Here is a 19,486-nt window from a genome sequence, read left to right on the forward strand (position 1 = left end):
TGCTTTTTCAAGCTAGAAGCGATCTGGATCTGTGAAGAGACAAATTTACCCTGTGATGTGAGTTCATGAAAAACATCATGTGACCCTTTTCAGCAATTTTGGCCAAGTCTATCTGACAGGCTTAGCTAAGTAATAGGTGTACGATGCTTTGAAAACATGTTTAGTATTTAATATTAGCAGCAACTCCTAGATTGTTAAAATGACCATTGTTTATTTTAATAGTTAATAATGAGGTGATGGGTGAACTGCAAGATCAGTGGTTCAGATCAAAATGAGCATGCTATAAAACAGCCCTTGTTTCAGTCTCTGCTCCTACATTTGACTGCAAGTAGATAGATTGCTGTTCCCATGCAAAGCCCCATTGATAGTGCACTGATATTGCACAATTGGAGCCCAAGTTTTGACTTTTTTGGCAGACAACTAGCAAATTTGCTTGCCCATGCCTGCAGTTGCTACAAATCAGATCCTCAATATTCACTCATTCATAAACTAGAACAGCTCCTTCTGTCAATGTAAATACTACATGAATTTACCAAATACAAGTGTTCCATTGATCTGTTGTTTTAGGTAAATATTCAGCATGTTGGAAATTTTTTTTTTTTTTAAATTCAGAGGATGGTGGTTGTGGTGAGATATCCAAAGGAGTGGAAGGAGATTTAGCTCCAATAGAGAGTGGGTACCATTCTCATCAAAGCAATGAGGTTGTGACTGGAGAGGATAACTTTAGTTACAGGCCAAGACTCCATAGGACACTCATTAGTGAAGACTGTGCTGCATCAGACCCAATTCTGATCAATGCCCCAGGCATGATCTAGATATTTTTTTTGTCAGTGGAGGCTTTTGCACCCTTGGTTAAAGTGATATAACGAAGGGCTGAATTTAGCATCAAATTTCAATTGTATTAGGAAGTGACAATGGACCAGGGACAACCCATGAAATTAATAGCTATTCATTTACAGTTACCATCCTTCACAGTTTAGCTAATATAGCTGATAATACCAGAGAGATTCCCAATTTTTTTCTTTTAATTTTATTGCAAACTGTCTGTTCCCAAAAGATAGCAACACTTTATGATCAAATATGTCACCAAGAAGCAGTCTTTTTTAACTCTACATTCTCAAAGACTGGAAAAAGGCAAACATAGTTCCCATCTTTAAAAAATGGAAGGAGAAGAATCCAGGGAACTACAGGCCAGTCCGCCTCACCTCAGTCCCTGGAAAAATCATAGAGCAGGTCCTCAAGGAACCAATTCTGAAGCACTTAGAGGAGAGGAAAGTGATCAGGAACAGTCAGCATGGTTTCACCAAGGGCAGGCAGTGCCTAACTAACCTAATTGCCTTCTATGATGAGATAACTGGCTCTGTGGATGAGGGGAAAGCAGTGGATGTGTTATTCCATGACCTTTAGCAAAGCTTTTGATACAGTCTCCCACAGTATTCTTGCCAGCAAGTTAAAGTAGTATGGGTTGGATAAATGGACTATAAGGTGGATAGAAAGCTGACTAGAAAGCTGGGCTCAACGAGTAGTGATCAATAGCTCCATGTCTAGCTGGCAGGTGGTTTCAAGCAGAGTGCCTCAAGGGTCTGTCCTGAGGCCGGTTTTGTTCAATATCTTCATTAATGATCTGGAGGATGGCGTGGACTGCATTCTCAGCAAGTTTGCAGATGACACTAAACTGGGAGGAGCGGTAAATATGCTGGAGGGTAGGGATAGGATACACAGGGACCTAGACAAATTAGAGGGTTAGGCCAAAATAAGTCTGAGGTTCAACAAGGACAAGTGCAGAATCCTGCACTTAGGACGGAAGAATCTCATGCACTGCTACAAACTAGGAACTGAATGGCTAGGCAGCAATTCTGCCGAAAAGGACCTAGGGGTTACAGTGGATGAGAAGCTGGATATGAGTCAACAGTGTGCCCTTGTCGCCAAGAAGGCTAACAGCATTTTGGGCTGTATAAGTGAGGGCATTGCCAGCAGATCGAGGGACGTGATCATTCCCCTCTATTCAGCATTGGTGAGACCTCATGTGGAGTACATCTGTGTCCAGTTTTGGGCTCCACGCTACAAGAAAGATGTGGAAAAATTGGAAAGAGTCCAGCGGAAGGCAACAAAAATGATAGTGCGCTGGCGCACATGACTTATGAGGAGGCATTGAGGGAACTGGGATTGTTTAGTCTGCAGAACAGAACAATGATGCGGGATTTGATAGCTGCTTTCAGCTACCTGAAAGGGGGTGCCAAAGAGGATGGATCTAGACTGTTCTCAGTGGTTGCAGATGGCAGAACAAGGAGTAATGGTCTCAAGTTGAAGTGGGGGAGGTTTAGGTTGGTTATTAGGAAAAACATTTTCACTAAGAGGATGATGAAACATTGAAATGAGTTACTTAGGGAGGTGGTGGAATCTCCTTCCTTAGAGGTTTTTATGGTCAGGCTTGACAAAGCTCTGCCTGGGTTGATTTAGTTGGGGATTGGACCTGCTTTGAGCAGAGGGTTGGACTAGATGACCTTCTGAGGTCCCTTCCAGCTCTGATATTCTATGATTAACTGACAAGCCCATTAGTATCCCAGAGTCCACAACATGAACACAGGCAAGCTGTTTTCTGAGAACTGCCATATGAGTAACAGCTGATAGATTGTTGTGTGTGTTAAGCAGGGTTGATATGAAAGGAAAACCTGAAAATAGACCTGAATGGTAGGTTTGTTGAGTGCTGGAGGTTGCTCAGGTTTTGTGAAGAATGTTTATTACTCAAAAGTGGAGCCTTTCAAAACAGCACAATTCATTCCCACGTGATATTGGTATGCACTGTATCAACCCTCAGCTGCTAAGCAAACACATTCATAAATGCACAATGCCCTTCAAGGTAAAGGTCATCAGATGTGTAGTTTTCTATTATAATATTTGCATCATTCCATTTTGACAAAAACCCTTGTTTTGCTCAATAAGCATTGGCTATGGTCATAGTGGACTGAATTTTTAGTTTTTTTTTCCCCCAGCAGAATACTTGTTGTTTAGCTTTTGAGGCTATTTAAGCAGTTTTAGAAATTTACAATAGAAATCCCAAACATTTAGTTCAAAAGCTTTGTATTTTAATTCCAGTCAATTAACACTGCATTGTTTCTGACATTCTTAGCCAAAATCCCAACCAAATCTGAATGGTTCCTTTTGCTTTCCCTGTCACTACTGTCTCTCTGTGTTTATGGCTGAGATAGCAATTCATAACACTGGAACAAAAGCCAGCTGCCACGGAAAAGGACAGAAATTTTTCTTGCATTGCATGCCCCAGGTTTTTGCTGCACCATAACTTTGAGGTGTGCTCTGTTGAATTTGACATGTCAAGGAAATAGTGGCTGCCGATTTCACAATTTCCCATTTCTGCTACATAAAAATAAATAAATAAACAAAGAGGAGACATAAAGAAGTGTTGAAGGCAGCAGTGACTTGGCATGAAAGTCATGATGTAATAGAGCGGTAATGATAATATTTCAATTATTTTCTCCATACCTTTCTTTTCAGGACAAAATACATAGAGATTGAATCACATTTTGTGCTGATTTACTCCACTCCCTCATCAAGGAGGGCATATATTTACTCTATAAAAGGGATACTCATACCTTTTCTTATAACATCCTATTTATATCTTCTAATAATCAGTTAACAAGGATCTTGTAATTTATTTTATACATGGTACTGTATGTTTCCCTTTGAAGGAAATAGGCTGTTTCTAAGCAAATATTCACTTCATTAGTATCAAATTATGTTTCTTTTTTTCTCCCCTTCACTGCATTCTTTAGCAAATTTAGCATATCAGTTGCAGAGTACTCAGTGGGGATCACCATATGAATCTCTCTTGCTTGCATTCAAAACCATTTTGCTTCTAGCCCAGTCCTAGAGAATCTCCCTTGAGATTGAAGTACTAAGTTTTTGCCAGTAGCTTGTTCCAGAAAAAATGCTGATGTAAGCTTTTCTTTTCCTTGCTCTTTGCTTATGTCATGATAATGAACTAACTCATGAACTCCTATCTCTTTGCTCATTCAGCTGCAAGTTGAGATCACTGATGTCAGCGGCAAAAGTATTGAAGGCCCAGTCCTTCTAGATATCATTGTTATTGATCAGAATGACAACAGACCCATCTTCAGGGAAGGACCGTATGTTGGACATGTCATGGAAGGGTCACCTACAGGTATGGCGACATCATTCATGCTTCTGTAAACTACTGTATGTTTTATAGGCCATATACTGCTTTCTGATACCTGCACATTTGTTCCATTGCAGAAGGATACTTGCTGATTGTGTGTGATGGGTGTGGCTCGTTAACTTCTCCCTGCCTTTTGGGCAGAGAGTAATTGTCCCTGGGATGCTGCAGGGAAAACCTAGAAACAATATAGTTTGAGAAGGAAGCTCAGTCTGAGGTTTTGTTATTTTTATCTGAGTTATCAATAGAGGCAAACTGCAGGATGAGATTAAGGTTGGGATTGAACACATCCCATATTGATTCAGTTCAGGTAGGAACTCTACCTGTTTCAGTCAGATTGTCTCCTGTGCCTGTGATAGGTAAATGACGAGAATAAATAGAATGCATATTGAGAAATATACTGATATCGTAGGGCTTGCTGAGATATTGCAACATTGTACATATTTGAACACTGATCAAATAAAAATACACCATGTAGACTAACTAGAGCCAGTATGAACATTTTCTGTTAATTTCTAATGTAGATTTGACGATGCTCTTGGGTGCTTTTCATGGCATTTTCTGTAAAACTAGGGGGTCTGAGAACATATGTCCTTGCCAAATTCCAACTTGGTTACCCAGACACTCTATCTAAATTCCTCCTGCAGTTACAACTCAATATATTTCTCTTCAGTTCCTGCCCTCAGATGTTGTGCAAAGTGCTGTGAGTTGTTCAACAGCTGTTGTATTCCAGTGCAGAGGTATCCCCACTTCGATTGTGAATGCTAATTATATTATCAGAAAATATGAATGAGTTAATTCTGATCTCATTGAAACCTGTGCAAGCTAGGGGAAATGCCTGTTAAAATCACTGGAGTGACAGTGGTGGGAGATTATGATTGGGCCATACATCTGTATGTATATATATATTGATATAGATATGTACATATATCAAATAAAGAGCTAAATCCTATAGTCCTTAGTGGGAGCTGTGGCTAGATGAAGACTGCAGGATTGTCCTATGTTTTAACAGTTTTGGCTATAGACACACTAGAATCTTTCAGGATGAAGACTGAAATCAAATGTATTGTACCATTATGAACAATTATCATTAATTTGACTTTTATATAGGGTGTGCTGTGTTTAGTGTGAACTGGGAAAATCATTTTGGAATCCCTCTTTAATGTATTAAACCTTTGGTAAGCCTATGTATTAATCTTTCTTCAAACTTTATCATTGGTGGAGCTTTTAGGAATCATCTGACCAACGCAGCAATTATATGTACAAGTACATGGTTATGCTTCCCAGCTTGGCTTTGGACTTGAATTGCATTATAAGATGCTATTCCATAAGATTAACACAGAGAGATATTAAGATAAACGTGTGCTGCTGAATATTGCAATATTTAACAAGTAGGCTAAGAACCAATGGGCCAATTTAAAAAATTGGCCAAATTTTCATTCTAACCAGAGATAAATTAGAGTCTTGTTAGATGTGTAGTATAGTTATCCAAGTGGAAAATCAACTATTTTCTAACATTGTTTTCTGTATAGTTCAGATTTTAGTGAACTGTAAAGAATCCAAAACAAATCTTCCTGAAAGTTCCCCTTTACTTTCCCCTCCTTCCACACCCCATTGTAATGGAATTAATGAAACGAGTTTCATGGCTATTGACTGCATATGCACAGCTGTCAGAGTTCCTCTGAAATTCCTTCGTACAAATTAATCAATAGTACATAACGGAGTATGACTACTTAATGAGATCGAGTGACCGGTTTCAATGCATTTTTTTAATTTAAACTGCAATGTAAGCAGTTTCTGAGTATGCATAGTTAAATCTCATCCACAATGCCTGCTAATGACTTCCATTACTTTCTACAGACATCTCTGTGCTGTTTAGGAATCACAGGGTTAACAACCACAACAACCTAACATCCTTCACAGTTGATTTCAAACATACAAACCAGCAAAGCCTTTAAATATTCTGAAAATAGATCAGATGGCAAGGACTCCAGAGCCAGTGGAAGCAAATTTCTGCAAATCCATATTTATAGTATCTTTATTTGGGGGGAGGGAGGGTGGGGGGGGAGGAGAGGTAGAGAGACAACTCCTGGCTTTAAAAATAATCCTGAAGATTCTTTTCCCTCGGTTCCTCAGCAAGAGGAAAATAGGTTCATTTCTTATTTTATTTTTTTAACTTCCAAAATAAACACAAAAAGTAATTGGTATTGGAGACACAATGTTATCTGCTATACAGGTTACATTCTGATGATTATTCTTTTTCTCAGTGTGCACACTCATCATTAAAGCGCTCGCTTGCATCAGGGTGTGATGTTCTAGGAATCTGTATCTCTAGCACACCCGGCAGGTTATCTGTCTGTCTGCAGTTTAGCCCTCTGGCTGAGATGTTTCCAAGTCCAATCCTTTTGGGCTCAAATTGGTAATCATAGTCTCTTAACAAATCTACCTTTCTCTGGGCTCCATCTTCAGTTTCCTTCAGCTACTCCAGATTTTTATCCCCCAGTTCTGATGTTGAGCACTTGCCTCTCAGAATGAGTCTTGCTGAGGTCTCTGCTCACATGCAGACTCTGACTCTGGCAGTTTTAGAAGAGTCCCTCTTCTCTCTGTCATTCCTCCCTTCAGAGTGCACTCTTTCCCCTTTCCCAGGTGCCCATTAAGTTATTATCTGATGTCTCCAACTCCTTACCCTCTGGCTCAGGGGCAGCTAATTGGGTACATCTATTGTACCTGTACCCTAATTAATTGATTATTAACTCCCTTTCAGCCTTTGATAGGGCTTCACCCCATCACACTCTTACTTGGGGCAGATATAACTGCTTTACACAAGCTTGGTGCTAAAATTGAGACATGTTCTGGTTTCTGTTAATTCCTACAGTGAAGAACAACAATCAACATGGAAAATATACATTAGTTGGTTTCAAAATATTTAGTGAGTGTAGTGAAAGAGACTATAACTTGGGTTATTAGAAGGAAACTGAGGGAGAAAATTTTTTGGCTAGGCATCAAGAAAAGCAACCTGAAAGCTCTTAGGCTGTGGAATAGTCTTTCATGGGACATTACTGAATCATTTTTGTCTGCAACATTTACATTAAATTAGAATGGCCAACGCACTCATGCGGCAGTTTTATATTGACAGGAGATGGAGCCCATTGTGCTTAGCACTGTACAAATATGGAACAAAAAGAAGGTCCTCACCCTAAGAAGCTTACAATCTAAGTATAAGACAAGAGAAAGATATGGATGTGGGAATACGAGGATACAGTATTGGTTGACAGGATAGACAGTGGTCTCTGCACTGCCAATGCCTTACTGCTGTCAAGTTTCTTGAGGGTCATGATTTAGACTTGGTGTGGAAGACCCTCATGGCCAATCCATCTCCAATCTAATGTTTCTATAATTACTTTCCCCAGCCATTTGAAGTCCTTACGTGCCTTGTTAGATTTTGTCTTGTCACATCAAACAAGAGAATGCATTTACTTTTATTTATAGATTGTGCAGTGATCCCTAATATAAGCATTGAGTGCAGCTGCAGAGCCATGGCAATGCATTTGAACAAGAAATCAGAAGATGAGGGTTGGAAGGGACCTCAGCAGGTCATCTAATCCAACTGCCTGCTCAAAGCAGGACCAAATCCCCAGACAGATTTTTACCCCAGTTCCCTAAATGGCCTAGTCAAGGATTGAACTCTCAACCCTGAGTTTAACAGGCCAATACTCAAACCACTGAGCTATCCCTCCCCCCAGTGAGAGAGAGAGAGAGGAAAAGTAAGGTAACTTACTTGTAAAGCGCTACAACAACTGGTGACTGGGCAACAAAATGGCAGATGAAATTCAGTGTTGATAAATGCAAAGTAATGCACATTGGAAAACATATTCCCAACTATACATATAAAATAATGGGGTCTAGATTAGCTGTTACCACTCAAGAAAGAGATCTTGGAGTCATTGTGGATAGTTCTTTGAAAACATCCGCTTGATGTACAGGGGCAGTCAAAAAAGCAAACAGAATGTTGGGAATCATTAAGAAAGGGATAGATAATAAGACAGAAAATATCATATTTCCTCAATATAAATCCCTGGTACACCTACATCTTGAATACTTTGTGCAGATGTGGTCAAAAAAGCTATATTGGAATTGGAAAAGGTTCGGAAAAGGGCAACAAAAATGATTAAGGGTATGGAATGCCTTCTGTATGAGGAGAGATTAATAAGATTGGGACTTCTCAGCTTTGAGATGACTCCAGAGATGACTAAGAGGGAGGGATATGATAGAGGTCCATAAAATCAATCATGACTGGTATGGAGAAAGTAAATAAGGAAGTATTGTTTTTTCCTTCTCATAACACAAGACTAGGGGTCATCAAATGAAATTAATAGGCAACAGGTTTAAAACAAAGGGAAATATTTTTTCACACAACATGGTCAACCTGTGGAACTCTTTACCAGGGATGTTGTGAAGGCCAAGACTATCACAGAGTTCAAAAAAAACTAGATAAGTTCATGGACTATAGGTCCATCAATGGCTATTAGCCAGGATGGGCAGGGATGGTGTCCCTAGCCTTTGTTTGCCAGAAGCTGGGAATGGGCGACAGAGGATGGGTCACTTGATGATTACATGTTCTGTTCATTCCCTCTGGGGCACATGGCATTGGCCACTGCTGGAAGACAGGATACTGGGCTAGATGGACCTTTGATCTGACCCAGTATGGCCATTCTTATGTTCTTATATTCACTGTAGATTTAACTTATCTTTGCCAAAACATCACATCCCAATGAGAGAAAACGGCTCAGTCTAGATGTGTATAAGTGGAAGGCTGTAAAGCATTAGATGTCGTTGAAAACTACTAGAATAAACTAAAATATAACCAAACAGTATGAGGTTGTCAGCCGAAGTGCTGAGTGAGGCAGGTATCCAACGGAGACCACATTAGATGAGTCAGCATTCCTGTGGTGCCGCAACTCAATAAATGCACATTTTAAGAGACTGTAACAAACTAGGCTGAGCTCCTGCAGACCCCCTCAATTCAGCATGTTGCTTTAGCAGTCTGTTGGAACCCTGCCTCTTTCAATACAGAAACCTTCAGAAATTTTTGAATATGAAGCAAAACTTGCCATGTGCACATGAGCAGTTCCGTCTTAACATTAGGGTACAGTTGAGACAAACACCCACCTACCCCACTAATTTTGCTTGGGGGAGGAAAAAAAAGGGAACCTGCACTCATTACATGCCTTTTTCGCAAGAGCTAATTTGGTCAAAACCAAGCCAGTTTTCATCCCAGTGTTCTGTGGTATTTCTCCTCAGTGAGGTTTATTTCCTTGGCAAATTTCAATTATCAGCCCCTCTTCCTCATTTAGGTGCTAAAGATATTTAAAAGATAAGATACAAGCATTATTATATTAGCAAACAAAAGCAATGTTTAGGAGCAGGTAAGGTTGTGTTGTGACATGACAGGCCAATCCACCTGAAAAGTATGGAAATATGAAGTTAAAGGAAAATATCTGTGCATTCCTTGACACCTTCAGAATGACAAGAGTGTGCTCCAATATTCCATAAGGCTTTCTTTTTTACTGCTACCTCCAACAGGTACCAAAACACACAGTGTACCCCAACTTAAATTTAAACTTGCTGTCTAAACTTGCTCCTATGATTTTATGTCAATGATATCAACAGATCAGCACATCCAACCGTCATACATTCCATGTATTGGAGAAGGGTCTGCCATTTTTTGTTTGTTTGGGTTTTTTTTGTTGCTCTGACAGAGGAAGGGCTTAAGGATGATCACTTATACATTAAAGGATGAAGCTTTGATCATGAAGACTAGAGTTTATCCAGGTGAGCTTAATGAAAACTAGAATCCTAAAGCTGCTAGAACTATAGAACTTGTCCTCCTTACACATAACCTGAAGAAAATGAAAGAAGGAAGTCTGCATACAACCATCTTGGTGAACAGAAGATGAACACCACCTTTTGCTCCAGGAAGGTAATGAAGGTTGAAGATCAAAATTGAATAGGGTCCATTAGCTCACTTTAAGAGCTATAAGGATATTATTGTACACTACTTCAGGGCAAACTATGGAACTATTAGGTCCAGAAATTTGGAGAGCATGAATGGTGAAGACCTGTTGATGGAGCCACAAGGTCAGAGATCTCAGAATGCTAGCACATAACAACGCACAGGCAAAAATAATGAGCTGGGTAATATATCTTGCACCCAGACACAATCCTGAAATCTGAGTGAAGGGAACTGATGAGAAAGTGCCAGGCTGACAATCTATACTGAAAAGGAAAGAGTTAAATATAAACTTGTCAGGCAAAATTATTACATTGCTTAAAAGTTTTAAAAGTCATGCGAAGTATGAATCTCATACATAGCTGAGTTGATTTGCAAAAGTTTGCATAGCAAGTTTCTGAAAGATCAAAGCAGTTGTGGAAATAGGATTAGTATAATTGGTTTTAAAGTACATAAGAGTTGTATTTGTATTTTCAACTTTATGGGTCAATTCAAGAGGAAAAAGGAATTGCAGTGTGTTAAACTATTGTTGCATATCACAAGTGGAATTCAGTAAACAAAAAGGTGTATTAAATACTCAGCTGAAAGGCTGTAGAAAGAGATATGTGGACAAGACTTGATGAAGGACTGAGGACATTGATTTACAATGAGAAGACTGGCATCTATTATGGAGTGTAGTATAATATAGTTGTTTTTATGTGATAATAAGGACAAACACACTTTGTTATGCTGTGCCTGAATCGAAGGCAAGACAAGGCTTCTAAGTATGATATATTTAAACTGGAAGTTTATATGTATTTTTATTTGTTTAGTATGACTATGCACTGACAATGTCTGAGGATTGGTCCTGGTTTGAGCAGGCGGTTGAACTAGATGATCTCCTGATTTTCTGTGATTCTATGTTAGAGTTGCCATGCTTAATCCCAGAAATGTCTGTATTTTAGTGGTGCATGAAGTGATTCCTGTGTAATGAAAGACACATTTTCAATTGGACCTCAATCTGGCCTCTGTGTTTTTGGGATTGGTGGAGCAGAAGGAGTGCAATTTTGTCCTTACTAATAATTACACTTTCTATTTTGAACCCACAATGAATTATGGGCACAAACAGCTGGTTAGGCCTCTACAATGTTAGCATCTTCATCTTACTGAAGGAGCAAAAAATTGGGTCCAGTTATTTGTGAATGCAAAATTGTGCATACATTAAATGGAAGCCACCTCTGAAAACCTGAGACAGAGCTTATAATTTAGTTTGTAATGTGCATTAGGATCTTTTGGATGAAAGGTGCTATACACGTATATTTCTCTATAGATTTTTCTTGCATGGAATTAATTTGTAACATAAGATACCTGTGGTGTTGTGTAGACTGGTGATTTTTCTTGGGACTAGCCAACTGTCAAAATCTTACAAAAACAATTCTAAAAGTCATAGCAAACTTGGCTTCCATTGGAAGTCTCCAATCCTGGACATACTGCAAGTTTGGTGGTTGCCTGTTCAGGATAACCTGTATGTGAAAAATAATCTTTGTTCAGTTGTTTTATTTTAATGTTGATTTCTAGTTCCCAGAGAACTGTCCCTAGTTCCCATAAAAGACTGAGTGTATGTAACATTAGCATTCAATATATGAGCCTGATCCACTGATATCAATGGGAGTCTTTCCACTGACTTCAGTAGGCTTTGGATCAAGCTCAGCATATTTTATACTGCTATGAAGTATAGCATACTTTATACTAAAGTAACCTTTTTACATATTGCCACCTTGTGTTAAATAGGGAAAAGTTTTGAGGACTACTTCCTATGAGACCCTGTCCCATGCACCCATTGAGAAAAGAGCATGTCCGATACCACCCTAGACCTGGTCACAAGCCACCAGATTGAGGACCCACTTGCTATGGCAAAACCTAGGTCAATAGCCTTATGGATTGCAGGAGAGTGGTCACCTGGAAATTTCTGACAATTTCAAGCTGATGAAATTTGTTTTCCACTTTGGGCTGGTTAAATGAACTTAGCTGACATCTCATTTCATTCGCTGGAGGCATTTAGCAGAAATGATTCTGAACACATTTGACTTGTTTAGGCAACTTGTAATAATATGTTAAAAGCCCAATGGGTTAAAAGCCTAACCACAAAGGTGGGGAAAATTGCTTGTGAATTGCATTAAAAACAGCAACTTGTTTTCCATTAAGCACAGTAGCCTGAATACATTGCATTCCAGTTGAGGAGCCCTAAAGCAGAACTGATAGACGATGTCTGTAAATAATTATTAGAAATAAAGGGACATTTAAAATGGCACACAGAACGAATTAAGGACAATAGCCCAGAGGAATGTTCAATATCATAAAATAATAATGTCTAAAAATGGATAAGGCATGAGGAAGGGTTTAGATCACTGAGCATGTATTACTGATATCCACATGCTATATAATTGTACGTTGCTATCATTCAGACAAATGAAAACTGGGTTATAGAGATATTTCTTCTTATCAAATACAGCATGCAAGGCTGCCTTTTTTTCAGTTAGCCTAATAACAGCAACAAAGTTGGTGCAGAAATGAATTTAAATGAGATTGCATATGGAAGATGAAAATCAAAAGACATTTGCGAAGGTAAACTGCATAAAGATATATCTGGAGAAGTTGGAAGAATGTTAGACATTTTTTTCCCCATATACACATTGCAGTGATCTTTGTTTGATGTATGTCTCAAGGATTATAATAATATTTTCCCCCTAGTGTATTTCTTTTTACTTTGTGATCATTGTTGATGTGCAGAAAAAAACCAGGACGTCTTAAGATTTAAAATGACTAAAATTGCATTGAATTTGGTGAGCTCCGCAGGCTTGCTTCTTGCCTGTGACTTGTGATTCCAACAACCTGGGGAAAAACTACAGGGGTTCTCTTAAGAGCTTTCCTGCAGCCATCTGATAGAAAAGACACAATTTTAATAAAGAGCTTCCAGCAGAGGAGAACATTCAAGGATTATGTTTCTTTACGACTAGGTGAAACCAGGAAAAAGTAGAATCAGATATTTTCTAAAGGCCTCTGATTCTTCTTCCACCAGTGTCAAGACCACATTTTTCTTTCTTTCATGCCTTCTTTCAATCACAGAAGTTACTGACATTCTGCACACATGGATTGCAGAGTTTTACGGCATTTCCATTGTATTTTGAAAATAAGTAAATTCCTCCTGGAAGACTGAAATAATGGAAGAGTTCTCGATTTCAGACCCAAAACCACACAAACTCGGCACAAGAGGGAGATATTCATACCAAGCACAGGACTGTGCAACTGTTAAATCCACAAAATGGGGCTCAAGTGAGAATTAAGTGGCACATACTCCTTATGCTGGTTCTCTGCTTTGGGGATTATTTCACTCCAAGTGAGACTGGGAAATCTGCAATTTTTTTTGTGATACACATTTATGAAAAATATTCAGTCAAACTTACTCGGTGGAAACATTTCACTGAACAGAATATTGCCTACAACAAAGTACATTGGTGTCAGTAATTTTAAAACCATTTTGAATAGCGTATAATGGGGTATACTAAACCCCACACTGGACAACAAGGGGTCAATGAGCTCAGCTCTGGGCTCAGGCAACTCTGCACCACCACACCTGCCAGGCATGAACAGGCTGCAGAAGGAGCTTAAAAGGAAGCAGAACAGCACTCTTGTTGGCAGATCAAGGGAGAGAACAGACCTTCAGCCCTCAGCTTCTGAGGAAAGAGCTGACTGAAGGGAGGAACTTCCCAGACAACCACTGCCTGAAGGCCCCTCCCTGAGAGAAGTGAGGGCCAGATTCTGACACACCTTGAGAGAATCATTCCCATCTGTTTCTTAACTCCATTTATTTGTGTTAATTCCCTTTGCTTTCTGTTCATGAACTACCCCAGAATGAGACAGACTTTGAAGTAACCTGGGTGGAGGGTCAAATCACAGAAAGAGACAGGTCACCACGGAGGCAGAGCAGCCGTTGTCAGGAGACCCCCAGCTAGGAGAGAGCTGCTATGCCATACTTTGCCACAGGGAGGCACCAGCAGTAAGTCAACATCTTCACAATAGATCTTGACCATAATGGGAGAACAAAATACGAAACACATGAATCGAGAACTGAAGAAAATATAAATGAAGCGATAAGAAACATTGTTGCTACATCTTAAACTGTCATTTTCAGGAAATTACACAATACAAGTATTGCAGATACTAATGATGGTCTCTCGTTAAAACAATTAAAGAACAAGTTGAAGACAACATCAAAAGCAATTTTCTGTGTTTAACACTTTATAATGCAAATCAAATCGTTATGAATTCTTTTGATGTAACTTGTGATACGGTGAATCACAATGAATACTTGTAGGGGTTCACGAAAATGACAGGAGTATTTCCAATGGATTTCCAAAGGGAGATTCCAAAAAGGTAGATTTACTTTTCATAAGTAATGTAGAAGTTTGCACCTTGGTATTCTACTGTAGGGATATACTGTATGGTGAAGGATTGTTGCTAAATATAGTGAGAGAGTGAAAAATAAAATATTATTCATGGTAATAAATTGCATTTGTAAGATTCTAACCATGTTGTAAATAGAATCATTGATTCTGTCCATCTACATATGTTGGTACCAATTTAAAAGGTCATGTTCTGCCAACACCCAGAAGTGAAAAGTGTGATTCTCTTCACTTTTCCTGTTTTGCATTAATTTAACCCTAATGACTTCAGTGGAGCTGCTCCTGGGTTTATACTGGTGTAAGTGAAAGAATCATCAAGCCCCAACAATTGTTTTATTTGTTCTTTTTGCCAGATGAGGATTGTAAAGAACACAATGTTGCCTTGTATAATGTATCTGTCTGTCCCAGATCTTCTTAAGAGGGCACAAATTTTGGAAAGCGGATAGACTATCAGGACCAGACGGCTTGTTTTCACTTAGGACTAACAATATTTCTGAAACTGCAACCTACGGTAGAATGTCTCTTATATGGGGCTTTACCAGTTTTTGATTTCTAAGGTATTTTAACAGATGCCAGTCAGTATCTGCTCAGACAAATATAAGAGCTGCCCAGGCACCAAACATTTGTAATGCCGATATTTTGGTTTTCAAATTCAGCTGCCAACCAGCAGCCAATAGAATAATCACAGAAGACTGTTTCAATAGTTGGAGGACTCTCTCTCTCTCAGGAGACATTGGAGATTCTATATATTTATTATTATTATTATCCCTCATTATTACATCATGCCTTTTTTAAACAAACAGCATTTACAACATACCAGGTCTCTAAGCATAAAAAGGGGGAATGTTGCTGTCTAAAATACCTATGAGGTACCCATAAATCCCGATCACAAACTGATTCTGTAGGTTTGGATAGTCAGGAGTTTTGTTAAATCCTCTGCAGAATTCCTGCATTTTAGATGTCAAATGCGCTTGTTCTCCTTTGACTTTCCTGAAAATTCTCACAGTGCTTAAGAGTCTCCTGGAGGTCACTGCTCATGATGTCTTAAACGCCTAGTGTGTTCTTGAGTTGCTTATTCAGACCCTTAAGGATCACTCCAAGTGCTCCAACAACCACTGGGTTCTTCTCTGATCTCGTTTTCCTTGATTGTTCCACTTTGTGACAGAGTTCTTCTTCTTCTCTTGTTTCTTTTATTTATATATATAATATTTCCGTCTGCTGGTATGGCAGTATCAATTAATATTGTAGGAAAGACGACAAATGAGACAAAAACTACATCAGGCCTTTTGACCTGCACCATTTGGTTTGTGACAATTGCCAGATCCCATAAAATCTTAGCCTCTTCATTCTCTAGAGGGCTTTCAATCTGCTGGTCATAATCCCGCATGGTTCATTTAAATCCATACTTACTGCAGAGGCTCCAGTGCAGACACTTGATGACCTCATTGTGTCTGTTCATATAGTCTCTCCAAGCCAGGCTTCTGCAGGCACGCAGCACGTGCTCCATTGTCTGTCCTTTTTTGGAACCACAGTCTGCATTCGGGGAGCTGTTCTGTCAGTCAGTTTTGTTTTGAAAGTAATTAAGCCTTAAGGATGGCTCTTGTGCACTCATAATTAGGCTCACTGTGTCTCTTTTGTGGTATCTTTCTACAGGCCATGAAGTCATTAATCTTCAAACATTAATTATTTAATTATTACTATTCATAATAAACTTGTATTGCAGTAGTGCCTAGTAACATATATCTATTTATGTTGCTTTGATGATAAACTCCTCTCAAGGCAGAGACTGTCTTTTGATGTGTTTGTACAATGCCTAGAACAATGGTCTGTTACCTGGATCCCTATAAGCAATCATATAATAACATCACCCTTCATCCCAAATGTCCAATGAAGTCAAAATAAGTGTTTGTGCATGTAAATAATATAGGGTGGTGTAACAGTAAGTAGGTGGATGTGATATCTGTATAGATACGGAGACCATTCCTGTTTTCTAATCTGTCTTGAACTTATGGACATTGGAGTTGGAGAAGAGCTGTTAGAGCATCCTGTCCCTAACAAGTGCCCAGCCAAGCCAGCAAATTTAAATAATCTCAAGTGTAGCAATTTGCAGCTAAAAGAACTGCTATGTAAAAGACTGAAAGCAGTAGTCTGTGGTTCACTCCAGGGTTCAATTATGCTTGGCTCTCCATAGAAATGGTTTAGATTGAGGAAAAGCTCCAGATTGCCTCAGGAGCAGAGGTCGGTATTGGAGTCTGTGTGTAAGAACGGAAGAAATTGCAAAAGGCCCTTTGTTGTTTAACTTTGTTTGTGAATAGATGATTTGTTTGTGCACTGCACCTAAGATTAAAATGACCTGTCATCTCCTGTGGCTCTACCCCGCACAGTAATATACCAACAGTAATAGGCACCTGACTTGAACAATGTTAATTGTCCAGGATACAGAACACATGATATTTTTATGCCATTGCATTTCATGTAGAAAAATTACTTCACTGTAATATACTTCCAGGCATAGAGCTATCAAAGCAACGATGTTTAGTTGCTTGGCATATATTTACATTATACCATTGGTTTATTAATTAGAAATAAGCATATTTCTTAATTAAAGAACAAATGAATTTTTAAGGAAGTAGTGGACTCCCTTCTGGGTATTGAAGATCAGGGACTCAAGTTTGTTTGTATAATTCTGTATCTAATTCTTTGCACAGGGAATTTTATTTATGCATTAGCTCAGCTAGCAGGGATTTTATGTATCTGTTTATGCATCTGTCTGTATGCCCTCTGAGGGGCAGGGTGTGCTTAAAAGATTCAAATGACTTGAATGCAAGGGATATCATTCATCCATATAATCAGTTAATTGAAAGGTGCTTCAGCATAGTTAAGACAGCGTCAAAGAAGATGAATCTGAAGAAACATATTTACATGCATGACATATTCCAGAATAGGATGGTATCTCATTCCTTTGTTGATATACTACTGGCTGTGCCAGATCTCACTCTTTTCTTGTTTCTATAGATGTAAATTACAGGTTTTATATTTCGCCTTTCCATCTCCTGTGTGCAGGATGCCAGCCCTGCAGACTGCTTGGTGAGTTGTACTGTAAGTCAGTCGCCTGTCAGCTTCCACCCAACAATATTTCTTTTGAGTCCTTTACTGTGCATGTGGAGGGTGATAAATCCGAACAGCTTGCGATCATGTGCCATAAATTTATGATCTGATTCAGAAATTGATGAGCTTTGATACATTAGGTGTGGGTCTAGCCCCTGTGCTGTCTTCCCCCTCAAATGGATGTAAATCCAACTATTGTGTTGCCAAGTATTATAACAATAAAACATCATTTCCTGTGACAGTAATACTATGGTGCAGTCAGTACTCAAAATGCTCGGTTGAGAAAGGCCTATAAATTGCCAGTGTAGGTGGGATTAGTCTGCCCTAGCATGGAGTGCTAGTATCAATCAACAGAAAAATCCACACTACCTTTATTATCAGAGAACATGTCTACCTGAATGCACAATGGATTGTTTGAGGATGATGGGATTATTTATTCCTATGCTGGTTACTCTGAATTTTCTAATGTTGTTTTAAAGAGAAAGTTTCAGCTACTTTTAGGATCCAAAATTTTGAATGTCTATTTTTTAAAAAAACACGGGAATGGGGGTTTCCCCACCCTCCTTTTTTTCCCCAAAGACTTTTTTTGAAATGTTCATGAAACAGGGGTTTGGTATAATGAGCCCCTATGGAACAGTGAGTCTATGTAACAGTCCAGAATTGAGGCATAGAACAGGACAGTGAAACTGACTGCAAAAGAAAGTAACTGACAAGGTGAAATGAGTAAAATGCAAAAAGTAAACAAAAGAGCAAAAAAAGGAAAAGTAGATTTTTCAAGTTTGTTTAGGTTAGTTCATTTGTAGTAATATTCATCCCTTAATATTTACAGTATTGTAAAACTATTGGGACAGATTTGGGGAAAAATGCATGTGCAAAAAGTATTGCTTATTTTGTCTATGCAATGTATTCATTTGAATGTGCAATTTAGGTATAGTGAATGTCCATTTGTGTATGAAAATATTCAATTTGTGAATACAATTGTGGCTACTATGTTTGCAAACTAAGTGCAAACACACTTCTGTCTGGTTGCTTTCAACAATTATCCATCAAAGAGAAATGGAAAATAAAATATGCATGCTCTTGTTTGTATATGGTTTTGAAAATCAAGTGAGCACCACCAGTTGTGCTTTGCACTGCATAACACTGATGCAGATGTCTTCCTTACCTCAAGAATATTGCAAAACAAACTAACGGCTTAAGTTTATATTCCTTGTACAGCTACCATTTACACTGAAGTTCATGTATGTACTGGATGTGCAAAGAAAGCAGGATCAGGCTCTGAATCAAGCACAGACAGTAGAGTTCAGAAGACACGGGACAGAAAGGGTGAAGGTGGAATCTCAAAGTGATGCATTTTTTGATTTTATCCATCTATTTTTGGTGGATAATTGTTGAAAGTTTCTGGTAAGAAGTATGTTTTAAAGATGCACTTGAAAGACTAGAGAGGAACATTACCAAATGCAATGATTCTGCTTTATGGCATCATAAAACACTGATAGTTATCTAATACAATGTATTCGCTTTACAGCAATGAAATATTCTATTACTGATCACTTTTGTGATTGATATCCAAAGGAAATCTTACAAGTTGTTAATTAGTTCCAAGTTACACTATGTTTAAAATTTCTTGTAGCGGAAGGAAAAGCCTTTTGGTTTAATTTAAGAGTCGGGAGATCTAGGTTTTCACTCACCTGTGTCACCTTGAGATCTCACTTTAATTTCTCTGACTCAGTT

The 19,486-nt window shown here is 38.7% G+C and overlaps 1 protein-coding gene across 1 annotated transcript in view; it reads left to right on the forward strand.

Moving 5' to 3' along the window:
- Positions 1–19,486, forward strand: part of CDH13 (cadherin 13) — a 738,851-nt gene that overhangs the window by 416,142 nt on the left and 303,223 nt on the right. The window contains exon 6 of the mRNA XM_032766126.2: positions 4,036–4,180. Within this exon, the coding sequence (XP_032622017.1) occupies positions 4,036–4,180 (145 nt within the window). The remainder of the gene's footprint in view (positions 1–4,035; positions 4,181–19,486) is intronic.

This window comes from Chelonoidis abingdonii, chromosome 19, assembly GCF_003597395.2.
Source record: "Chelonoidis abingdonii isolate Lonesome George chromosome 19, CheloAbing_2.0, whole genome shotgun sequence".
Lineage (NCBI taxonomy): Eukaryota > Metazoa > Chordata > Testudines > Testudinidae > Chelonoidis > Chelonoidis abingdonii.